Source organism: Boleophthalmus pectinirostris, unplaced genomic scaffold (genome assembly GCF_026225935.1).
Source record: "Boleophthalmus pectinirostris isolate CB_2022bp ecotype Guang Dong unplaced genomic scaffold, ASM2622593v1 HiC_scaffold_21, whole genome shotgun sequence".
Lineage (NCBI taxonomy): Eukaryota > Metazoa > Chordata > Actinopteri > Gobiiformes > Gobiidae > Boleophthalmus > Boleophthalmus pectinirostris.
The window spans coordinates 25,580,538-25,600,483 of NW_026571175.1; the positions used below are offsets into that span (position 1 = coordinate 25,580,538).

Here is a 19,946-nt window from a genome sequence, read left to right on the forward strand (position 1 = left end):
GGAGCAGAGTGGGGCAGAATCCTATACCTTTACAGAATTAATCAAACATATTAGAATTTGAAGCAACACTTGGGCCCTCTCCATGCATGATCCAATGGAGATAGAAAGTTAACGCCCAAGTTTGGGCCATTCATACATTCAATGCTATTCTATGGAACATTCCAGGAAAACTAAGTGGCTTGATCTTAAGTTATAAGTGAGGTGTGTGGACATTTTTCAAGTGTGATAGTGCAATAAAAACACAAATTAAAATTCATATATTACGCGAAATTGACTCTTGTGAGCTTTACCCATGTTATAATGTTGTTACCTCATCAAACAGATACCTGGAGTTGTGTTTTGTTTCATTGACACATGCTTGAATAACCCTTTATTATCTGTCTAATCTGTCAAGTCAGTCTACATCTCCAAGCTCAAAATGCTCTGTTCTACCTTGAGATGTCATGAAGCTGTAGTTTTCAAGTCAGCAGCTCCTTTTACTTTTTTCCAGTAGAGCTGGCCAATAGAGGTGTGCGCGGGACAGAATTTTCAGTCCCGCTCCCGCCCTTGCCCGCAAAGAATTGTAATTTTTATTCCTTTATTTTTACTCCTGCCTGCGTCTGTGATATTTTGTCCTGCTTCCACCCCCAAATCCCGCAAGATGGGGACGTTCGCTTTCTTAAGCTTTATCAAACACGGAGAAGCGGAAAAGGAATTGTCTAAAATGTGCGCAACATTAGACCACATCCGCAAATTTAGCCTGCTTAAAATGTTTTTATTAATGCCAAATAAAATATCCAGCACAAATGTTGTATGATAGGCATACATTGATCATTTGTATACTTTACTTTACACTCATATTTAGTTTGCGGGACTGCAGTTTATCATCCTACCTGCCCGCTCCCGCATTGTGCAGTCCCACTCCTGCCCGCAACTGCAATGAGCTTTCCCGCGCTGCAGTGTTTTGTGTCGGGGTCCTGCAGGGCTCTGGTGGGCAATTCCATCACTGACATTATCCAAATGATTCTTCTGAAGCTGTACGGAGTTTGAAAACACAGTGTAGCACGTCCAGTATTACTACATGACATCACAAGGTGGAGAAGAGTGTTTTCTGTTTGAGAGAGGAACATCAATCTAAATGTGCAAGGTTTGTGTGTTACAAATGTGAGGATGAAACAAAGCAATACTCCTAATGTGCTTGTAATGAAAAAACAAAATTATAACATCAGTTAGAAAATAAAATAACAATATGGGCCCTTTAAGTTATGGGTATGGTCTGTGGAGAGGCAAGCCTGTTCATATAAGCACATTTTTCAAGTGTTACAGTGCAATAAAAACACTCATAATTATTATTATTTTTTGGCTGAAATGTTGTGTAGTGGGACTCTTAATTGCACATCCCTAACATGAAAATGAACTTTAAAATGATGCAAGAAATGTACAATGAAAACAAAAACAAAAGCTACTATTTCATGGTAAGTACTGTTTTATTCAGACATTAATCCCAATTGAGCAGGCAGTTTTGTGTTTTTGCCCCTGCTATTAAAGTATTATTGCTTGTGCTTTTAGTTTATTTTTAATAGCCAACCTTTAAACCTTCTGATACTTTCTTTTTCCCAGCTTTGATTTGAAAAGTGGCCCAGTGGGTGGAATAAACAGATTAATTAACATATTCAGAGCATATATTGTTTATAATAAGATACAGAAAACACTATAATATTACCACTTTATATAATTGTCCTTATAGCTGGAGGAGGGTTAAATGTGCTCTCTTCTAATAGGTATTTAATTTGTGTGACATTTTCTTTCTTTTCCTCCTCGGATGTCATGCTCTTTAACATCTTTTCAGAGCTACCTACTAATTGGCTAAATTTCTCCAAGAGGTTACTATGACTACAGACATCTCCTTGAAACATTAGCTACTGTGACATAATTACATAATAGCCGTCTTGCCATCTTTTCCACCACTTTTTTTTTTTTTTTTTTACTTTAACATAAGATACTTTCTATTTTCTCATTCTTATTTAAGACTTTTTTGGCAGCAGTTCTTATTCTTATATAACTGTGTATTTTTCTAACCTTGACTTGAACTCATTATTTCACCTGACAACGACACCTTATGGAAAACCACATTTTGTCAATAGATGGCTAAATGATGGGCAGATACTGTACCAAGGAGCAAGAAGCACAAACTCTACTATACTATAAATACTTTGCACAATTTCCTCCTATGAGTGGCACCTCAACTGTTCCTATATTTGTAAACCTTTCTAGGTGAGGGAAAGATGATTTGTGCATGTCATACCTACTGACGCAAAATGACTCAATATGGTTTTTGACTATTTTATCTCTCAACAAAAAGGACTGACTGTGTGCCAGTTCCCTTTTATCTGAAGTTGAGCTCTCTGAATCATCTGCCTCCTACCACTGACTTATTTGACTTTCTGCCAAATCCACAGTAAATATAACAAAATGAAATTGAAATAGTGACCCAAATGTCGAGATAGAAAACAGATTGGGTGTAAACAGCTTTGTTGAATCCCTGCACTGTGCTATTCTACACAGGAAGCAGGTGAAACAGGTTTAGATAATGTAATGGATAGGTTTTGAATGAAAACAGAGTTTCAGGGTAAAAAGGAGGTTGTGAGGTAAAATAAATATATGGTTGGTCTCTCTTCCCCTCACCCAGCTCTGTATTTCTACCAGAGGCCTGGGAGCTTGAGAGTTCTGCTACTGCACTTTTCTGGACTGAGATGTCTGTTGTTTCTCCTGGTATCTGCTGTAGCAACTCTTCCAGTTTGTGAGGGTTACAGCCTCGAGTGCTCCGATCACCATGGGCACCACTGATGCCTTCACCTTCCAGGCCTTCTCCAGCTCCTCCTTTAGCCCCTGGTATTTCTCTGGTTTCTCGTGTTCCTTTTTCCTGATATTACTTTTGCCAGTGTCCGGTTGGTTTGCCATCACCATCCTGTCAGTCTGTATCTGGCACAGGATCTTAGCTCGGTCATTCTCCGCAACCTTTGGAGGTGTTTCCCACCTTGACCTTGAGGATAAGAAGTCCATATATAGTACTTGTAACAACAACTAGTTTGTTGTCTAGTTTGAAGTAAGCCTGTCACGATAATAAGTTTTGAAGGATATACTGTGATAAATCATAATATTGAAACTATTTTATGCCACTGACACAATAACAGTAATGCAGGATTTATCAGTAGGCAGTATAATAAAAAAAGACATAAGCTGTAACAAATAAATAGCAAAACTACTTTAACACTTTTCAGCTCAAATCTTATGTATTACAACAAAAATAACATATGTCTCCTATATTGCAAAAATGATACCCACGATAAATACATTGTTCCAGCTTTGACATATTGAATGATAAGTCAATATAGTAATTATTGTGACAGGCTTAAATATAACAATTAGAAATGTAACTCTGTAATTATTTATACTTTGATCACCAAAAAATTTAAGCAAGCTGCTAAATCCATTGACTTTCTCAATTCAGGAAATAAATAAATAATAAATCAATAAATAGAGGATTAGAAGTCCATATACTTATAACAAAAAATTGCTTAATATCTGGTTTGAAGTACTGTAACTTTTTTGGAACCAGTAAGCGTGGTCTTTCCTTGCCTTTTCTCTGTATTGAAGCAGCACACTGGCGCTGATCAAACCACAAGCACACACTATGATTTCCTCCAACTGGCTTCTCCGTACGTCCCTACACCTGCAGTGAGCTCGAGGAGAGTCTGCAAAGAGAAGATGGCCTCCAGTCTCATGCCCACACGCAGCAGCCATGGTCAAACTCCCGCTCTTAGTCACAACCGCAAAGTCTCCCCCCGCAGAGAGCTCTAGCGCCAGTGGCAAAGGTGTGATTTTCTCAGCAGTCTCCTCCAGTCCAGAGCCAGTTGACCTAGTCGTTTAGATCACTAATTGGTCTCACACTGTGGCGTACAACTGGATTTTATTGTATCACTTATATAATAGTCACATATGTGGGATATATGGGCTATTTCTGACAAAGAACAGCCCGTTTCACATATTGTATTTTCACACTATATCTTCAGGTTCATGATACAGAGATAAGTTAGTAAACAAAAGACAAGATCTACGCTGAATCATTTCTAATATAAAGAATTCATTATTAATTTAAAACTGATAATCACATGCTAATTTGTTGATGCGAGTGGAAAGCGCTGGGCAACTGATACAATTTTTGCTTAATTTTTGCCCTTTTCATGAAATCGGTTGTTGCGGTTACATGCAAATTAGAGTTTTATCAAATTATTTAAATGACATGTAAAAAGCCAAATCATCTCATTCCTTTCTGATAATGGCCACTTTGGTTACTCACATCAGATTTAGCTATTTACCTGTCATTTAAAGGTGCATTGTGTATCCTTTTGGTACCTGCTTTTTTCTGTGGATGTGAAATAAACAGCTCTATGTTACATTTATTCAAATACAGGTGGTTTTATAGCGCAAAAATACAAATATTTATAATACAATGTAATACAAGTAATACAAACATTACACAAAGCACCTCTAAGTCATCATAAAAGTCAAAAAATCTGATTATAATTAGATTTTGGTGTAAGGCTAGTTATAAAAAGGTTCCTGGTTAGCGTTATTTTCACATATTTGTACAGAATTGCATATCAATTCTGCACTTGATGGATCACTTCGTGTCTACCTACTATCCTAATCATGAAACTTCTCACCACCTCCACTGGCAAACTGTATTCAACTCTTCACCCACAATAGCATTTGTTACTCTCATAATATGACAACATTGTAATCAATATTTATGAACGTCCCATCACAGATCGGATAAGCGGGCTGCTGCTTTGGGCGGTGCTGTGATCCTTAGACAAAGGGGAGTTTGTGAAGGTTTTACATCAAAATGAGCTTTGCAACATTGTAGTTAGGACTATTTGGAAAGGCAAGATGGAGCAATATCCCGGCACAATCACTCTTGGAGCTGGTATTTTGTCACACAATGTCCATCTCTATTTGCAGTCAATAGAGCAGCTGCGGGCTTTGTCTCATAAATATCATTAACACACTTCGATCTTTGTTCCTAGCCTCCAAGCGAGCATTTCCTGTACGCAAATAGCATTTAACTGCCTCAAATGATGGGACTAAGATTTGAATTATGTTTTAGGTTGACTTGTATTGGCCCATAAAAACAGCTGTTTCGTTGCTAAGGATTTTTATGTTTCTGCCTGCATTTGTTGGTTGGTTTGCTGGTAACAGTAAGCAAACAAAAGAGTAAGAAATGGGTGAGGTCTGTCAAGGGCAAAATTATGTTTTTGAGACATAAAACGTGACTAGAAATGTTTTTGGAGCAGTGTCACATTCTGACCACCAGGTATAGGTGGAAGGAGCAGTGTCATTATATCATGAAGGGTCTTGGGCTGTTTGATATAACATTTTCCCATGAACAAGAAAGTCAGGATTTTTAGCATCACTATTATAATATAAATACAATGACATATCAACATATGTGCTTATATTATATAATATCCATGGTTATTTACCCCTCAATTACAACTTTTCTGGTCCATCACCTGCTTGTCTCCATGGAGATGTTATGGCTTTGCCTGGAATGTTCCATGGTATAACATTAAACACTCCTATCTAGCATTTATTCATTATGGGCGTTTCTATTGCTAAAAAATTATTCTCTCTGTGAACAGAGTTGTCTCTCTGTAGCTCTGACTTGTAATGTAGCCTATAGTTGTCTCTTTCGTGATAGATCAGTTTAATCTCCACTGTGGAACATTCTAGACAAAGCAATATCTTCATGGAGACGAGCATGTGATAGACCCTCCACTAAAAAATGCACAGTGCATCTTTAAATAAAATACAGTACTTTACTACTTTTACTTTGTTACATTTAACCACTGGAAGCAGATAAGGTAGAGCGAACTTTTCCCCGCTTGTCCGTTGGGTTGTCCAGTGCTGATGGGCAACAGTGAGTGGTGTGTATCCTTGTTGGCTGTTGCGATGGTTGGGTTCAGGTGTGGTGTTTTGATGCAAACAGAATGTTTTCTGTTTCACATTGTAGAAATACAGGAAGCGCTGCACTGTGTTTTTAAACTCCATACACCTCCACTAGAGTCATATGGATATTTTCAGCCCTGGAACTTCCAATCTGTACTGAACAAAAGACAAATGGCAGGTGAAAACTACCACTAAATGACACCACACAGTGGAACAGAGCATTTTGAGCTTTGGAAATGCAGAGAGACGTGTGTGAATGTTAACATTTTTCAGTATAAAAATACAGACAAAATGTAGATGTTATTTGAAAATTAAAAGGTTGAAGGATGATCAAATTAACCAATATGCATTTCTGAAACTGCTCTTGTCTCCTTCCTTAAAGGTGAACTTTTTGGTTGACGCCCCGGCACCTGCTTGTTTCTATAGAAATGTTATTGCCTTGTCGGAAATGCTCCACAGTATGACATTAAGCAGTTCTACCTTACATTTATTTAATCACAGGTGGTTTTATAGCTCAAAAATACGTAGGAAAACAGACATTCTGATCGTGAACTAGGCTGCCTGTCCACATATCTGACTTGTTATGTGGTCTGGTTTGATCTCTGTGATGATCAAAAGGTTTAATGTCATAGTTTCTATTGCTCAAAAATACAATCATTCCTTCTGTCAACAGGGGCGACTCTCCACAGATCTGAACTGTATTGTAGCGTAGTGCTGTATTCTGCGTGTGTCCCTTGTGATGGATCGGTTTAGTCTGTACTGTGGAGCATTCTAGACAAAGCAATAACATTTCCATGGAGATAAGCAGGTGGCGGACCTTCCACTGGAAATGTTATATAAAACAACTTTACATTCATATTTGGAGCCAGTGATTGTGCTCTCCAGATGGCTTTCTGCGAGTCTTTTCTTGATCAATAAAAAGTTAAAGGTGTGTCTGGAGTCTAGTGATTCTAACCTGAATTGTTTCACATTGTTTGTTTTCAGGGATGGCCCTGACCAGTCTTCTCCTCAGATTGGGCAGTTTAGTGGGAACACTGCACTGGAGTCCGTCTACTCAACCTCTAACATCATCCTCATCAAGTTTCACTCTGACTTCTCCGGGGCTGGATTCTTCGTCCTGAGTTACCATGGTGAGAACACTTTTCTGTACAACGGACACATTTTGTACAATTCTTGTAAACGTTAAAAAAATCAATAGAGCTCTTTTCACAAGGAATTATTGTTTTATTGAACCATGTCTTAGCATCTTGGTTTTACTTCTGATGATAGTCTGTGTTTGTCACATACTTTTTGCATTTGTGTTGATATTGATATGATATTTGTTGTTGATATTATTTATTTTTGTACATTTTTTACCACTACTTCTCTTGACTGACCAGTGTGACTTGGACTGGCCAATAACTTATCCCGACCATGCTTGATAGATAGTGCCAATGCTTTGCTGATTCCTTCATTTTCAAGCCGATGTTTCAACTCAATGTATAATTTTTTATCCACTCAACTTCCAACACAAGTTTTGCTTGGACTTGATGATTTGTGCACTGCCTCATTCTTCAGTCTTAAGTTTCCACAGTGAGGCGGATACAAAACAGTTATTGGATGGTGTGAACTCACTTCTAAATACATTTTTAGTGAAGTGTGGAGGCAGCTGCCAGCCTCAGGTTGTGGGGAACCAATAATGGCATCATTAGTTGTAGCCACGGTGACGCCATCGATCTGTTTGGTGTTGTGTAGCGCTGTCTTCTACAGTACTGAATCCTCATTAAGTTTAGCTCTCCCCAGCTCTCTCTGACACATGCACACGCCAAGACTGTTCTCCAGGTCCTTTTTCTATTTATTTGCATTGTCCCAGAGAAACGTACAAGATCCACAGCAGTTATTATTTATTGAGTTTGTTGGTCTCCAAATGAACATGTTGAGACGTATATGGCACCTATGTTTGGGACATTTTGGCTGAAAACTTGTCACAAAAGTCAGTTTGAAACCAAGATACCCTATAGATACATAGGTACATTTCTTTCAGTGAACAATAGTAAGCTCCTTTTGTATTGCACTGTATCCAAGTGTTTCAAAATTATGAATAATTAGGACAGTAACCATAGGAATTAACAAACAAAACAGTTAAAAGAAAATCATCCTCAAAATGTTGCAGATAACACAGATAAATAATTAAGCTACCAGTAAGTTGCTTAAAGTAAAGATACATAATTTAAATAAATCTCTCTTTTCCACAACACAATAAGGTTTTGAAAGTTTTAATTCGTAACAATGAACTATTCTGAGTTTGAGTTTAATAATATGCTCCCTGCCCTAATACTGGATGTTGACCTATTAATTTCCAACTTAAGGAAACTCACATTAAAACTAAATCATGTCTGATTTATCTGCTGGACATTTCACCTTCCTCTGAACCTCCACTGGACTTTGAAATGCTTGAAGCAACAGCTGCTCTACACAGTCAGGGCATTATATTTGTGCAAGTCTGCCCATGCCATAAAGTTCACTTTTTCATTTCCGCTCCATCTTTCACTGTGGTCCTTCAGAGAGCTTAGATTTGTCTTCTGTCTGTATTTAAGACGAAAGCCTTCAGTATGGGCCTGCTTTTTGTTTTAGCACAAAAACATCAATCTTAACATTTCTGGGCATCCATCTTGAATCGTTTTAAGAGTTTTCTTTGGAGTAAGAACGAGTGGTTTTTCAAAGCCATCAAAATGCATCGTTGTTTTAATGTTTTTGGGACACTTTCAATGTTGCGGTGAAACTTTTCTCTCTCCTCTTTCACTTGACAATTTGCAGCTTTTTTTGGATAACACTTTCTACATGGATGGTCCCTAATGAGTTTCATAACAGGAGATTTATGGATTTTAACCAGTTTTTGCACAGTGTGACATTTTTTCCCATCTTCTCCACATACATGTAGATCATCTACTATCCCTTTTGTGAATAACATATTTTTCTTTGCCAAAAACTTTTACTTTTGGAGCTTTTCACATCAAGTTTCCATTCTTTTTTTTTTTTGTTTTAGATGGGGCTTTACTTTTTTCGACGACTGACATGTTGTTAATGAATTTCTCTGGCAGTCTTAACTGTCAGCTGTCACACTTGCACAGGCACAGTACATCACAGTACTCAAGTTTATTTTCAATTCTGCTTGTATTGAGACATTTGAGTTTAAACTGGCAAGGGAGATGTGTAAGAAGAACAGGCAGTGATATGAATAGTAGCACGAGTTATATTCACTAAGAGAGGGATCCAGTGGCAGAGTGGTTAGCATAAGTTTCTAATATAAAGTATATGGCTACAACTGTACACCTTAAAACAGTCTCATAGTTGTTGATAATAGTTCCAGCTCAACAAAACACCTACCTTAAAGGTGCATTGTGTAACTTTTCTGGTGGAGGATCTGTTGTCTGCTTGTTTCTATGGAGTTGTTGTTGCTCTGCCTGGAATGTTCCTCAGTATGACATTAAACAGCCCTGGCATTTATTCAATGGCAGTGCTTTTATTGCTAAAAAAAAAAACAGGCATTCTTGCTGTGAGAGGGGTCACCTCTCCACAGATCTGACCTGTAACTTGGCCTGGTTTGGTCTCTATAAAGATAGAATAATATTTCCTCGGAGAAAAGCATTTGACGGACCTGCCACCACACAGCACTTTTAGATCAAAACAGGAACATTTTAATTAACTCATCTTTTCTGTTTTTTTTTTTTCAGTGTTAAAAATGATTACACACTGATAGCGAATGAACAACTGGTATTAAAGTGAAGACCACCAAATAAAGTATCACAATAGATGTGTGTGTCTGTGTAAAAGGCTTCAAGAGGAATTGTGTTTTAATGGACATCTGTGAGCCCATTTTTGAAAGAGGAACATTAGAGAGAGAAATTTAAAATAACATTTCTCTAAAATGGCCTTCTGCCGGTACAAACTGTCTTGACAGCTCTGGGCGAAGCACAACACAATCCATTGTGCAGTTACATTTACCAGGGACACACGTCAGAGGCACCGCAGCAGAGTGCGGATTGTACGAGCATTTTCATGTCATTGTCTAAAACACTACATCAAACGTGGACTTTTCCAAGTAAATCAAAGTTTGAAAGTTGCTCACAAGTTCATATGAGAGGTCAGACTACTAATTTCACCAAAACGTAGTGCATCATTATATTTAAGATTTTATTAAGAATTTTGCAAAGTCGTTTTTAGATTTGTAATTACTGATGTTATAATGTTACTTCTTGGTTGGACAGCAGAAGGGCCTAAAGTTGTCTAAATTACTTTATAGTTATAATGTGACACATAAAAATAAATGTATTGTATATAATGTTGAGAATGTATTATTGAATGTATTATTGTTGTTTTGTATCAATAAATTCATGTTTTATTGATACAAAGCAATTTATTGATACAACATTTAGTTGAAAAACTATAATTGCAACTACTGCATTAGTACAACAGATATTACTACTTTTCATGACCACTATTGATCCTACACCTTTATTGTTACTACTGCATCTACCACTAGTACAACTTCCATAATCCTATATATACTACTGATACTGTGTCGTGACATCACGCTCGGGGGTGCTCTACATGTATGTCAATGGTGGGATGTTTAGCATTTACCATGGTGACACAATGCACTTATTGGCAAACACGTGATAGTTTGGAAACTCAAGAAAAAATACAAATTGAGTAAATCAACACATTTTTGTTAGCCTGCGATCAATGAGCATCCATGGAACTTTTTTTTTTTTTTTTCTTTCTAAAATTAGGCCCTATGTTCCCACATTTCCTTTATCATCAATTTGCATCAGAATTTATCCCCATTTCTCCCAATTTGGTCGTCAATTACACCCAAACTATTATCCAGCAGCAGTTGACTACAGATGTAATGTAGAGGTCATGGTGCAAAGGATCCTTGGGTGAAATAACTCTGAATCAACCCTTTAAATGTATTAAACAAAAGGTATAACAATAAAAATTACTTGAATTAGAGTTTCATTTTGAGAAAAAATCTTAGAAATTAGAAAAATCTTAGAAATAAGGGAACATAGGGCTGAGGGAACATAGGGCTAAGGAAACATAGAACTGTGGAAACATTGAGGTGAGGGAACATAGAGCTAAGGGAACATAGGGCTGAGGAAACATAGAGCTAAGGGAACATAGAGCTGAGGGAACATAGAGCTAAGGGAACATAGAGCTGAGGGAACATAGAGCTAAGGGAACATAGGGCTGAGGGAACATAGGCTGAGGGAACATAGGGCTGACCCCAGAGCGTTGGCTAATGCTAGATAGCTTTTTTTCTATAATTTTATATGTTAACCTTTAGTAACAGAGCTTCAACCAGTGCAGTGCCCACAGTTAGCACCACACCCCAAGGGAATATTGATGACATTAGTTTCAAAGTATCAATATTTTCTATACTATGCTATATTCACACCATTTTGTACGTCACCACATCCAATATTAGTCATTGAGATTGATATTCTTCTGTATTATACAAGTGAAATAACTGTCCTTGATATTGTCAGAGTTTAGAAATACCAGATCAATTCCTCTCTACTTGTCAATTCTCATTTTATCTATGCACTTTCTCTATGTCACTGTGGGTCTATTTTGATTGTCATTGCCTTCCCACTACAATCCCTCACACTGTGGCCTGAGAACGAGGTCTGAAAATAAACGTCTGGCCCAGATCAATGATTATGATGTTTTACCGTTTCTCATATATACAGTAAATACAATGGAGAGGAGACATGGGTCTGTTTACATGCGCCCACACACACCCCAGGGCTTTGATATGCATGAGAGCAACAGATACTATTGGCAGGTCTCATTTTCATAGTCAATTTCATCTTGAGTCATAGCCGACGGCGCTCCCTACCTCTCCTCCCTCTCTTCTCCCTCTCTTTCTCTCCTTTATCCGTTTTCTCTCTATCTTTCTACTGACTGATCTATGGTCATGCGGTTATATTGATTACAATCCTCAGCTCAGGGGCTGTGAACTTGCTTCGTTTTTATGATTCAAGGCAAAAACCGTCAAATGGAGGGAGATTGTTTTAAAGTTAGTGGGTCGAATATGAGTCTAGAAATCAAAACAAATCTGAAAAAGTAACTGTAAAATGCATAAATGACAGAAAGTGGGTTGCAAATAGCTCCAAGTATTACTGTGAAAAGTTTTAATTGTAATGAAATTGTGTACTGGAAAGCACTTATAGACCAGCAAGAACCACACACTTTGACAAAGTTTTACAAAGACGAGTGAATCTGGAGCTGTATCGTGTCTCTTTGATTTCAGAGGGCGTGATTGACAGGTGGATGAACCAATCAGAAGGACTTATTTTACGTATATTAAAAAAAAAAAAAAAAAAAAAAAAAGGAGAAAAACAACATAAAGAACTGAACCAGAGCTGATTTTTAAAGAATCGACAGTCTAATTATGAAATTATGAATTATCTCAGGTATAAGAAGTCATATATTTTGTTCTGAATGTTACGAGAATTTTGTAGAGGAGATGTCTTCCACCTTTGAGAGACACGTGATTCAAATTAGCAGCTGTGGTTGGATCATCTCAAGTTTGGTCAGAGAAATTTCACATGCCATTGTCCGGTTCTAGTCCCTTCTGGGTTTGAACAGAATGTAGAAAGAACTGGGTGGTCAGGTGAGGAAAGCAACACATTCCAAAAAGACCAAAACATAGGAAACGCATTGGTCAGAAGAAATCTAACATATGAACTGTTGTGCTAATAATTGCCATGACCTTTGCTATTTTAACTTTTGAATTTATGATCAGCTAATGTCAATGGCTATATAGGTCATGGCATTAAAAGAAAAGGTTGAAAACTGCAGTGCATCACGTTTGAAAAAGTTCCTGAATAATCCGTATAATGAAGTCCAGTCGATTTTTTCTTATTTAATGCCTTAATATCAAAAGCAGTTCAATCACCAACTGTTAGTAGACACTGTTACTTCTGTAGACGGTAAAAGTATATAATATATACAAATAATGGGTGATGGTAGCTCAAGTGGTAAAGTGTTTGTTCACTGATCTGAAGGTTGGCGGTTCGAATGCAGCTCCCACAGATGAATTCAGTCCGTGTATCATTCGTTCATTCATTTTTCAAAATAAAACCAAAAATAAGAAAAAAAACAAAAAAAAACAATTTTCTTCATTATTTGTCTCCAAAACAATCAAACAAACAAACAAAAAAAACAGATAATGTTTCATTTTTACAGTTTTCGATTTTGTGTTTAAATGAATAATGGAAAAACTGATAACGGCCGTTTCCCGTTTCCATGACTTAAACTGCGATGTCAGATTTTTGCGCCGCATACAAACTGAACCAGGAGTTCAGTCCTGGTTTATTTCTGATTTAGACCTAGTTTAGTCCTGGTTTAGACCTGGTTTAGTCATATTTTAGTCCTAGTTCAGTTTTGGTTTAATCCTGGTTCAGTCCTGGGATCAGGCCTGGTTCAGTCCGTATGCGGCGCAAAAGTCCGGCATCGCAGTTTAAGTCACGGAAACGGCAGTTATCCGTTTTTCCATTATTCATTTAAACAGAAAATCGAAAACTGAAAAAACGAATCGTTTTCCGTTTTTTCATTTTGGTTTTGGAGACAAATAATGAAGAAAATAGGTGTTTTTTTGTTATCTTATTTTTGGTTTTATTTTGAATGAATAATACACAGATTGGATGCTGTCATTGTGCCCTTGAGGAAAACACTTAACCCATGTCACCTCTACTGTCTGCACACACTGGTATATGATTTCCTGATGTGAAGTGCCTTGAAGGTGGAAAAGAGCTATTTAAAATTTTCTATAACCATTTATCATCCCATCTTTCTTCAGAACTTATGTTATGTTCCAGACTTTACTTTTCTACGAGCTCTCCAAAAACAGCATTTGTTTTTGTTGTTTTTGTGTTTAAATTATACATGGTTGTTAAAATAATCATATACCTAGACCTGAATCAGTGTCACTTTTGGGTCATGTAAGGATCGTTAGGGCAGTTGTTTGTTACTTCCACACATTTGTTATTTTTAAACCACATTTTTCTCCCTTCCCTATGTGTCCTAGCGTACCAATTACGGGTGTGCCAGCCTCCTCCTGAAGTGCCCAACGCTGACACCCTGATGGAGGACGGGGAGCTGGAGATAGGTGAGTTGTCCTTCTATTTGACACGTCGCTCTCAATTTGTGTCAGTTTGATGGAGCATGAAAACTAGCCCACTTGTTACTTTCCTATGGCCTAAGTTTATCAAACACCACCCCAAGAGATGCACCACTGACAGTAATGGTATTCAAGTGTTTAAAAATTAATGGCATATTTTGGCTTTGTTTGGATAAGCAGAGTTGCATAAGGCTGTATGTCTGTGGATGGGATAATGATGTTTCAGCCTCTTCTGTGTTTATCAAACTGAAATGTTATGCAACAGGCGACATCATCAGGTACAGATGCCATCCTGGATTTTCATTGGTGGGAAGTGAGATTCTTACCTGTCGTCTTGGAGAGAGGCTACAGATGGATGCCCCACCTCCAACATGTCAAGGTTAGTAGCTGTTAATACAAATCAGTTTAGTTACATTGGGACTGTTAAGTGTGACTTCAACTGTTAAATTTTTGAGCATGTTTTTAAAAAAAAGCCATTATATTGAAAGTTAGAGCTGCATTCGACCAACATCATCTCTTTACAGTGCCATAGTCGGTGTATTTTTGTTTATTCGTGAATTATTGTTTTCATTTGTAGTACAATGCCCTGCCCATGATGTGAGATACGACTCTTCCGGGGTGATCCTGAGTCCTGGTTGGCCGGAGAGTTATCCGAATCTGCAGATGTGCTCATGGAGTGTCACAGTGGAGAAGGGCTACAATGTCACCATCACCTTTGAGAGCTTCCACACAGAGAGGGAGTTTGACGTGTTGGAGATCTTTGATGGTAAAACCTGTACTATATTCTGCATGAGCTGGGGGCTATAGAAACGGAGGGCTAAGGACTGTGGTTCTTCCAAAGTTTAAATGGGCCGAATCTGCAGTGGTCAGCAGTGAGACTCTTTAGACAGGACACAATGTTACAGCCAAAGTTGCTGGTCAGGCTGAAGTCCAGCATAACTATTATACCACTTTTGGCCTTGGCAATATATGCTTGACAATGATTTCATGGTTGATAGAATATCACAACTTTGTTATGTTTTTCAATTTTAAAAATTTAACTTCCTGGCTTCTGGAAATCACAGAGTGAAAGTTGTAACAAGTGATATTGAACTTGAAAGCACAATGGTACTAGTCATTTACCAGCTATTGAGCATCCAAAAATTTAAATGGTGTGTCCCATTAAAGTCATTTAAGTGACAATAAAACAAAAATCAATCGACTGTAAACAACTACCATCCAAATTTAAATCTGCAGTGGTCTGTAAGGGAAGAAAAATATAGTAGCCAGACTAACAGTGTCATGGGAAACTGTATATTGATTTTTATATTAACATCCTGTCTATTGTCTCCACTTATGACATGCACTGACGTGACACAAATCTATAATACCGTCTCATGTTGTGTCCCATTCCCACAGGCTCCACCGCCAACAGCCCCACATTAGCCACCCTGAGCGGAGACTTGCCCACGCCCTTTAACCTGACCACCTCTGGTCACCAGTTTTTGGTCCGCTGGTCCTCTGACCATGGCACCAACAAGAAAGGCTTCAAAATTCGCTATGTTGGTGAGTACCAAAGTATGTATCCAATCTTATCTTACTACTTTACTATATTGCATGGAATAAACACAGAGACAGACAGAAGGTAGTTTTAGATTGTAAATGATAGCACTCAATTTGAATCATGCTGAAAAATGCATTACAGTGAAAGTGGCCAGATGATTGGAGTAACCCGCTTCTGTCTGTCTCCTGTTAAATGAAAATTGCATTGTAGCTATATATTCATCTACACAGGCACAGATGTTGTTTTGCAGCTAGCATTGCACTTCCATAGTGCTGCACCTGGACCAGCTGAGCATAACGCTAAACGGCTGGGCATTAAGCACCTTCTCTTTATGTAATGGCGTCTGAGTGCTTTAGTCAAGGGCATTCCCTGACAGGCGCAGGGTGCAGTGCCATTTTACATGTAGCGTTTTGCTCATTCTCTCCATACTTGTAACCTTCCAGTCTGAAGGCTGCTTCTTTAACCTTTAATTCACCACTGGACTGTGTGATGAATTATATACTCAATAATAACAGAAATGCCTCCCTGGCTGCTCCTTCTTTAACCTTTTTTGATAGCTATGATTAATGTGGGCATCTGCACGGATTGCAAAACATATGTTGCAAGCTGGTTCAACTTCTTTACACTCAGCCAGATTCAGTTTAAAAAGAAAAGAAAGCAACTCAATTTCCAAATACAAAGCAACTATTTAATTGCGTGTGTTACTCTTATTAGGAATGAATGAAGTTTGTTGTCGTGGAAATAATCCCCTTAATCCTTAAATACGGTGGAGGAGAGAAAACTGGACTAGACCTAAAGAGTTTTTTCTTGGCTGCCTTCCAACATGCTGGTTCAGGGATAGTGGCGCTTTCCCTGGTAATCATTTGTGTTTGGCTCCAACAGGCTCCACTTTAGAAATATGCGCTGTCAGAGATCCTTAATTGGGAAGAAGTGGCTAAACCTTATTGACTGGCAAACGTCTGCAATTCTCCATCTAGGAAAAAAAAAAATCTGTTAACTGTTAAACAATATTCCTTAATATTATTGAGGCTCTTATAGACTGAATTATTGTGCAATGCAGTATAGGATGAGAGTGTGAGCCCTTCTCAAACAACTTCACATATAATTTTACATATTGCTATGAAAATTAAAGGCCAAGTTCCTGGTCAGATCTGTGGAGGGATGGATTTTTCAGAAAAGTGGTGTAGTGCACCTTTTAATATTAGCTTTATTCTTCAAGATCTTCAAGTTTTGGCCAACCTCTGCAAAGAGCCAGTCAACAGAGGACATAGGAACAACTTTCTTTTCCTTTGCCAGCTGAGTCATAATCAACTTATGTTGTACCTTGTTGCCAATATTGTCTTTAGTCTTTTTAATGAAGTAATGTTTCATAAAGTAATTCCTCATGTCATCTTGGCAGTCGCCATATACAGAAATTATTGATTACTTAAAAAGTTCTTTTACTTTATTTATGCCTCTTAAATATGTTCTACTAAATTAAAAATTACTTTCAGTTGTTTGATAAAGCTAAGCCAAACACATACATTTTCTTTTACATTTCATATTATGCAATATAAAATTTGAATTCTGTTGTTCCTTTCTTTATTTTGTATTTGTCACTACATTTAAAGATTCTATTATTAAATCTTCCTTGTCTTCAGCCCTTTACTGCTCCACCCCGGATTCGCCATTGCACGGGTCCATCTCCTCTCAGAGCGGCGGCCATGTTAACAGCGTCGTGCGGTGGGCCTGTGACCGTGGTTACCGTCTCATCGGCAATGCCACCGCAACCTGTAGAAGAACAGTACTGGGCTACCACGCCTGGGACTCACCTGTACCTGCGTGTCAAGGTACACTATTTTCAATAAGCTCATGATGCTGGGAAAGTAATTTACAAAGTTCAATTAATATAGACTTTAAGGTTATGATTTTTGACAACATTTGAGAGGATTTGAGTAGGATCAGAATGCAACATAGCCTACACATAATGACCATTCAATACAAAAATATAATCTTACAGATGGGTCAATTCACCACAAAAAAATGCTATTTGAACCTTGACATTGTCCAATTGCAAAGAAAATTGGTGTATGGGTAAGTCATAGCCAAGAAAGCCAAAATTTCAAATTTTAGCATGATTGGAGTAATGGTTTCCGAGATATCACCATTTCATTTTTTTCACTTTTTTTCGTGGTTGCTGAATTTCAGATTGCATTTACTCAGCAACTTCTGGTCCGATATCAAAAACCAAGATATCTCTGGAAAGGGGAAATCATACAGAATCCAAATCTGGCATTTGAGTACTTTTGAAATGAATTACCTTTTGACTTATATTTTGACTGTGAAATTGACAAAAAAGGACACTCCCAACTCAATGACACCAATAGAAAAAATTTAGCCGTATATGTCTACTACAACATATAAAAAAATCTGGAGGGGTTTTCTTTTTTTTATTTTCACACAAATTTACCTAGAAGTTGACTTACCTCCATTTTAAGACATGCCAAGTCTCCATTCACTGTATACAGCTATACATTTATACACACAGAGTTCAAGTTTATATACTCTAAGAAAAATTGTCAATTACACAGTACCAAAAGTCAGTGAAAATTTCACAACTGTCTTCGTTTCATGAAATGGATTCTTTAGGATTTCCCCTTTCCAGAGATACCTTGGTTTTTGATATCGGACCAGTAGTTGAGTAAATGCAATTAGAAATTCAGCGACCATGGGAAAAAGTCAAAAACCTAGTGAAAAAAAAAAGTGAAAAAATCTTGGGAAACCGTCGGTCCGACCAAACTAAAAATGGAAATTTTGGCTTTTCTGGCTATGATTTACATATATGCCAAGTTTCATCCAAATTTAACAAAGTATGGTTTAACTCATTGGGTGAACTGAGGTGGAATGACCCAATTACAAAATTGGCCACTATGAACACACACACAAGAAGTAAGTTTTAGTGGAATATTAACTATAAGGGTATACTGTGAGTACAGAACAATTACCTTTAGAACTTGTCAAGCTCCATGTACAGGCATCTTTGACATTTCTTGATATAGGGCCAAGGTGTTGTACTTACTAACAATTAAACTTTTAAATCAGTTGCCATATGAACTCTCTAAAGTTGTGTCTGACCAGTGGAAGTTTATTATAAATTCTTAGCACATTTGACCATTGCTTATGGTTCAGCATCTGTTCTTTAATTAAAATAACACAAAGAGAGAATCAAACGCATGGGAATAAACAATGCATTTATTTGGCTCACGTAAACTCTTCCCTCTGTCCGCCTCTGTACTTGACTGCTTTTAAAACCACTGCCATACATCAAGGAGTAGATACATATTAAATATTTGATGTGCTGCTGTCTAATCGCACACATCAAATAACCGCCAGGCACATCCACGCAGTTACTGATAGAAAGTCAAATGAAGGATGTACAGCAGATTGTCGACACTGTGTAATATCACGCTGGTGAGCTTTACAAACGAGACTATTTAAAACCCTGTGGAGCAGCTTTTAGCAAAATGTGTATATTTTACTAATGCCGGATGGTGCTGGCTTCCTCTGATTGGGTGTTTTTAGTCCATAATAGAAAGAACTTAATCCAGGCTTCTGCTAATTGTGCACAAAATGTTCAGTAATATAACATCCCCTTGGAGGCTAACAAAGCTAACAAACATTGGTCTTGTGTGTTGATCATTTTTGGCTAACCCTGGGCTGTACGTTTCCCTGTAGCGGTGTCATGTGGCGCACCTAAGGCTCCCATAAACGGTGGGGTTTTAACAGCTGACTACTCGGTGGGAACAAGTCTCTTACTTCTGTAACGACGGCTACAGACTCTCCAGTAAAGAGCTCACATCTGCCATCTGCCAGCCGGACGGAACATGGAGCAACCACAATAAGATCCCACGCTGCTCAGGTTAGACACACACAACACTTAAACTTAGATTTATACAAACTTTATTGATCCACAAGGGAAATTATCTGGACACAGCAGCTAACACATCACAGTTTATTATAATAACACAGAGCACAAATACAAACCGTAAATAAATAAAAGTAGCAAAATAGCAAGAGACTCATGTCAATAAAGCATAACTATATAGATGTATATGTACAAGTAAAAACAAAATGTATAGGAATATAGTAAAACAAACAGTTCTCAGCTATTTACAAGAGGTTGCAAAGAAAAACACTGCAAAGATGACATAATGATGACAGAACATAGGGTTATCTGTTACATAAGTGTGAGTTGTTGTACAG

General features: G+C 37.7%; 1 protein-coding gene across 1 annotated transcript in view; it reads left to right on the top strand.

Annotated features, from left to right (window-relative positions):
• csmd3b (CUB and Sushi multiple domains 3b) overlaps window positions 1-19,946 on the top strand; it is a 554,961-nt gene that overhangs the window by 482,327 nt on the left and 52,688 nt on the right. Inside the window, exons 45-51 of the mRNA XM_055157096.1 lie at window positions 6,976-7,121; window positions 14,069-14,149; window positions 14,427-14,540; window positions 14,739-14,927; window positions 15,560-15,706; window positions 17,345-17,533; window positions 19,492-19,602. Coding sequence (XP_055013071.1) covers window positions 6,976-7,121; window positions 14,069-14,149; window positions 14,427-14,540; window positions 14,739-14,927; window positions 15,560-15,706; window positions 17,345-17,533; window positions 19,492-19,602 — 977 coding nt within the window. The remainder of the gene's footprint in view (window positions 1-6,975; window positions 7,122-14,068; window positions 14,150-14,426; window positions 14,541-14,738; window positions 14,928-15,559; window positions 15,707-17,344; window positions 17,534-19,491; window positions 19,603-19,946) is intronic.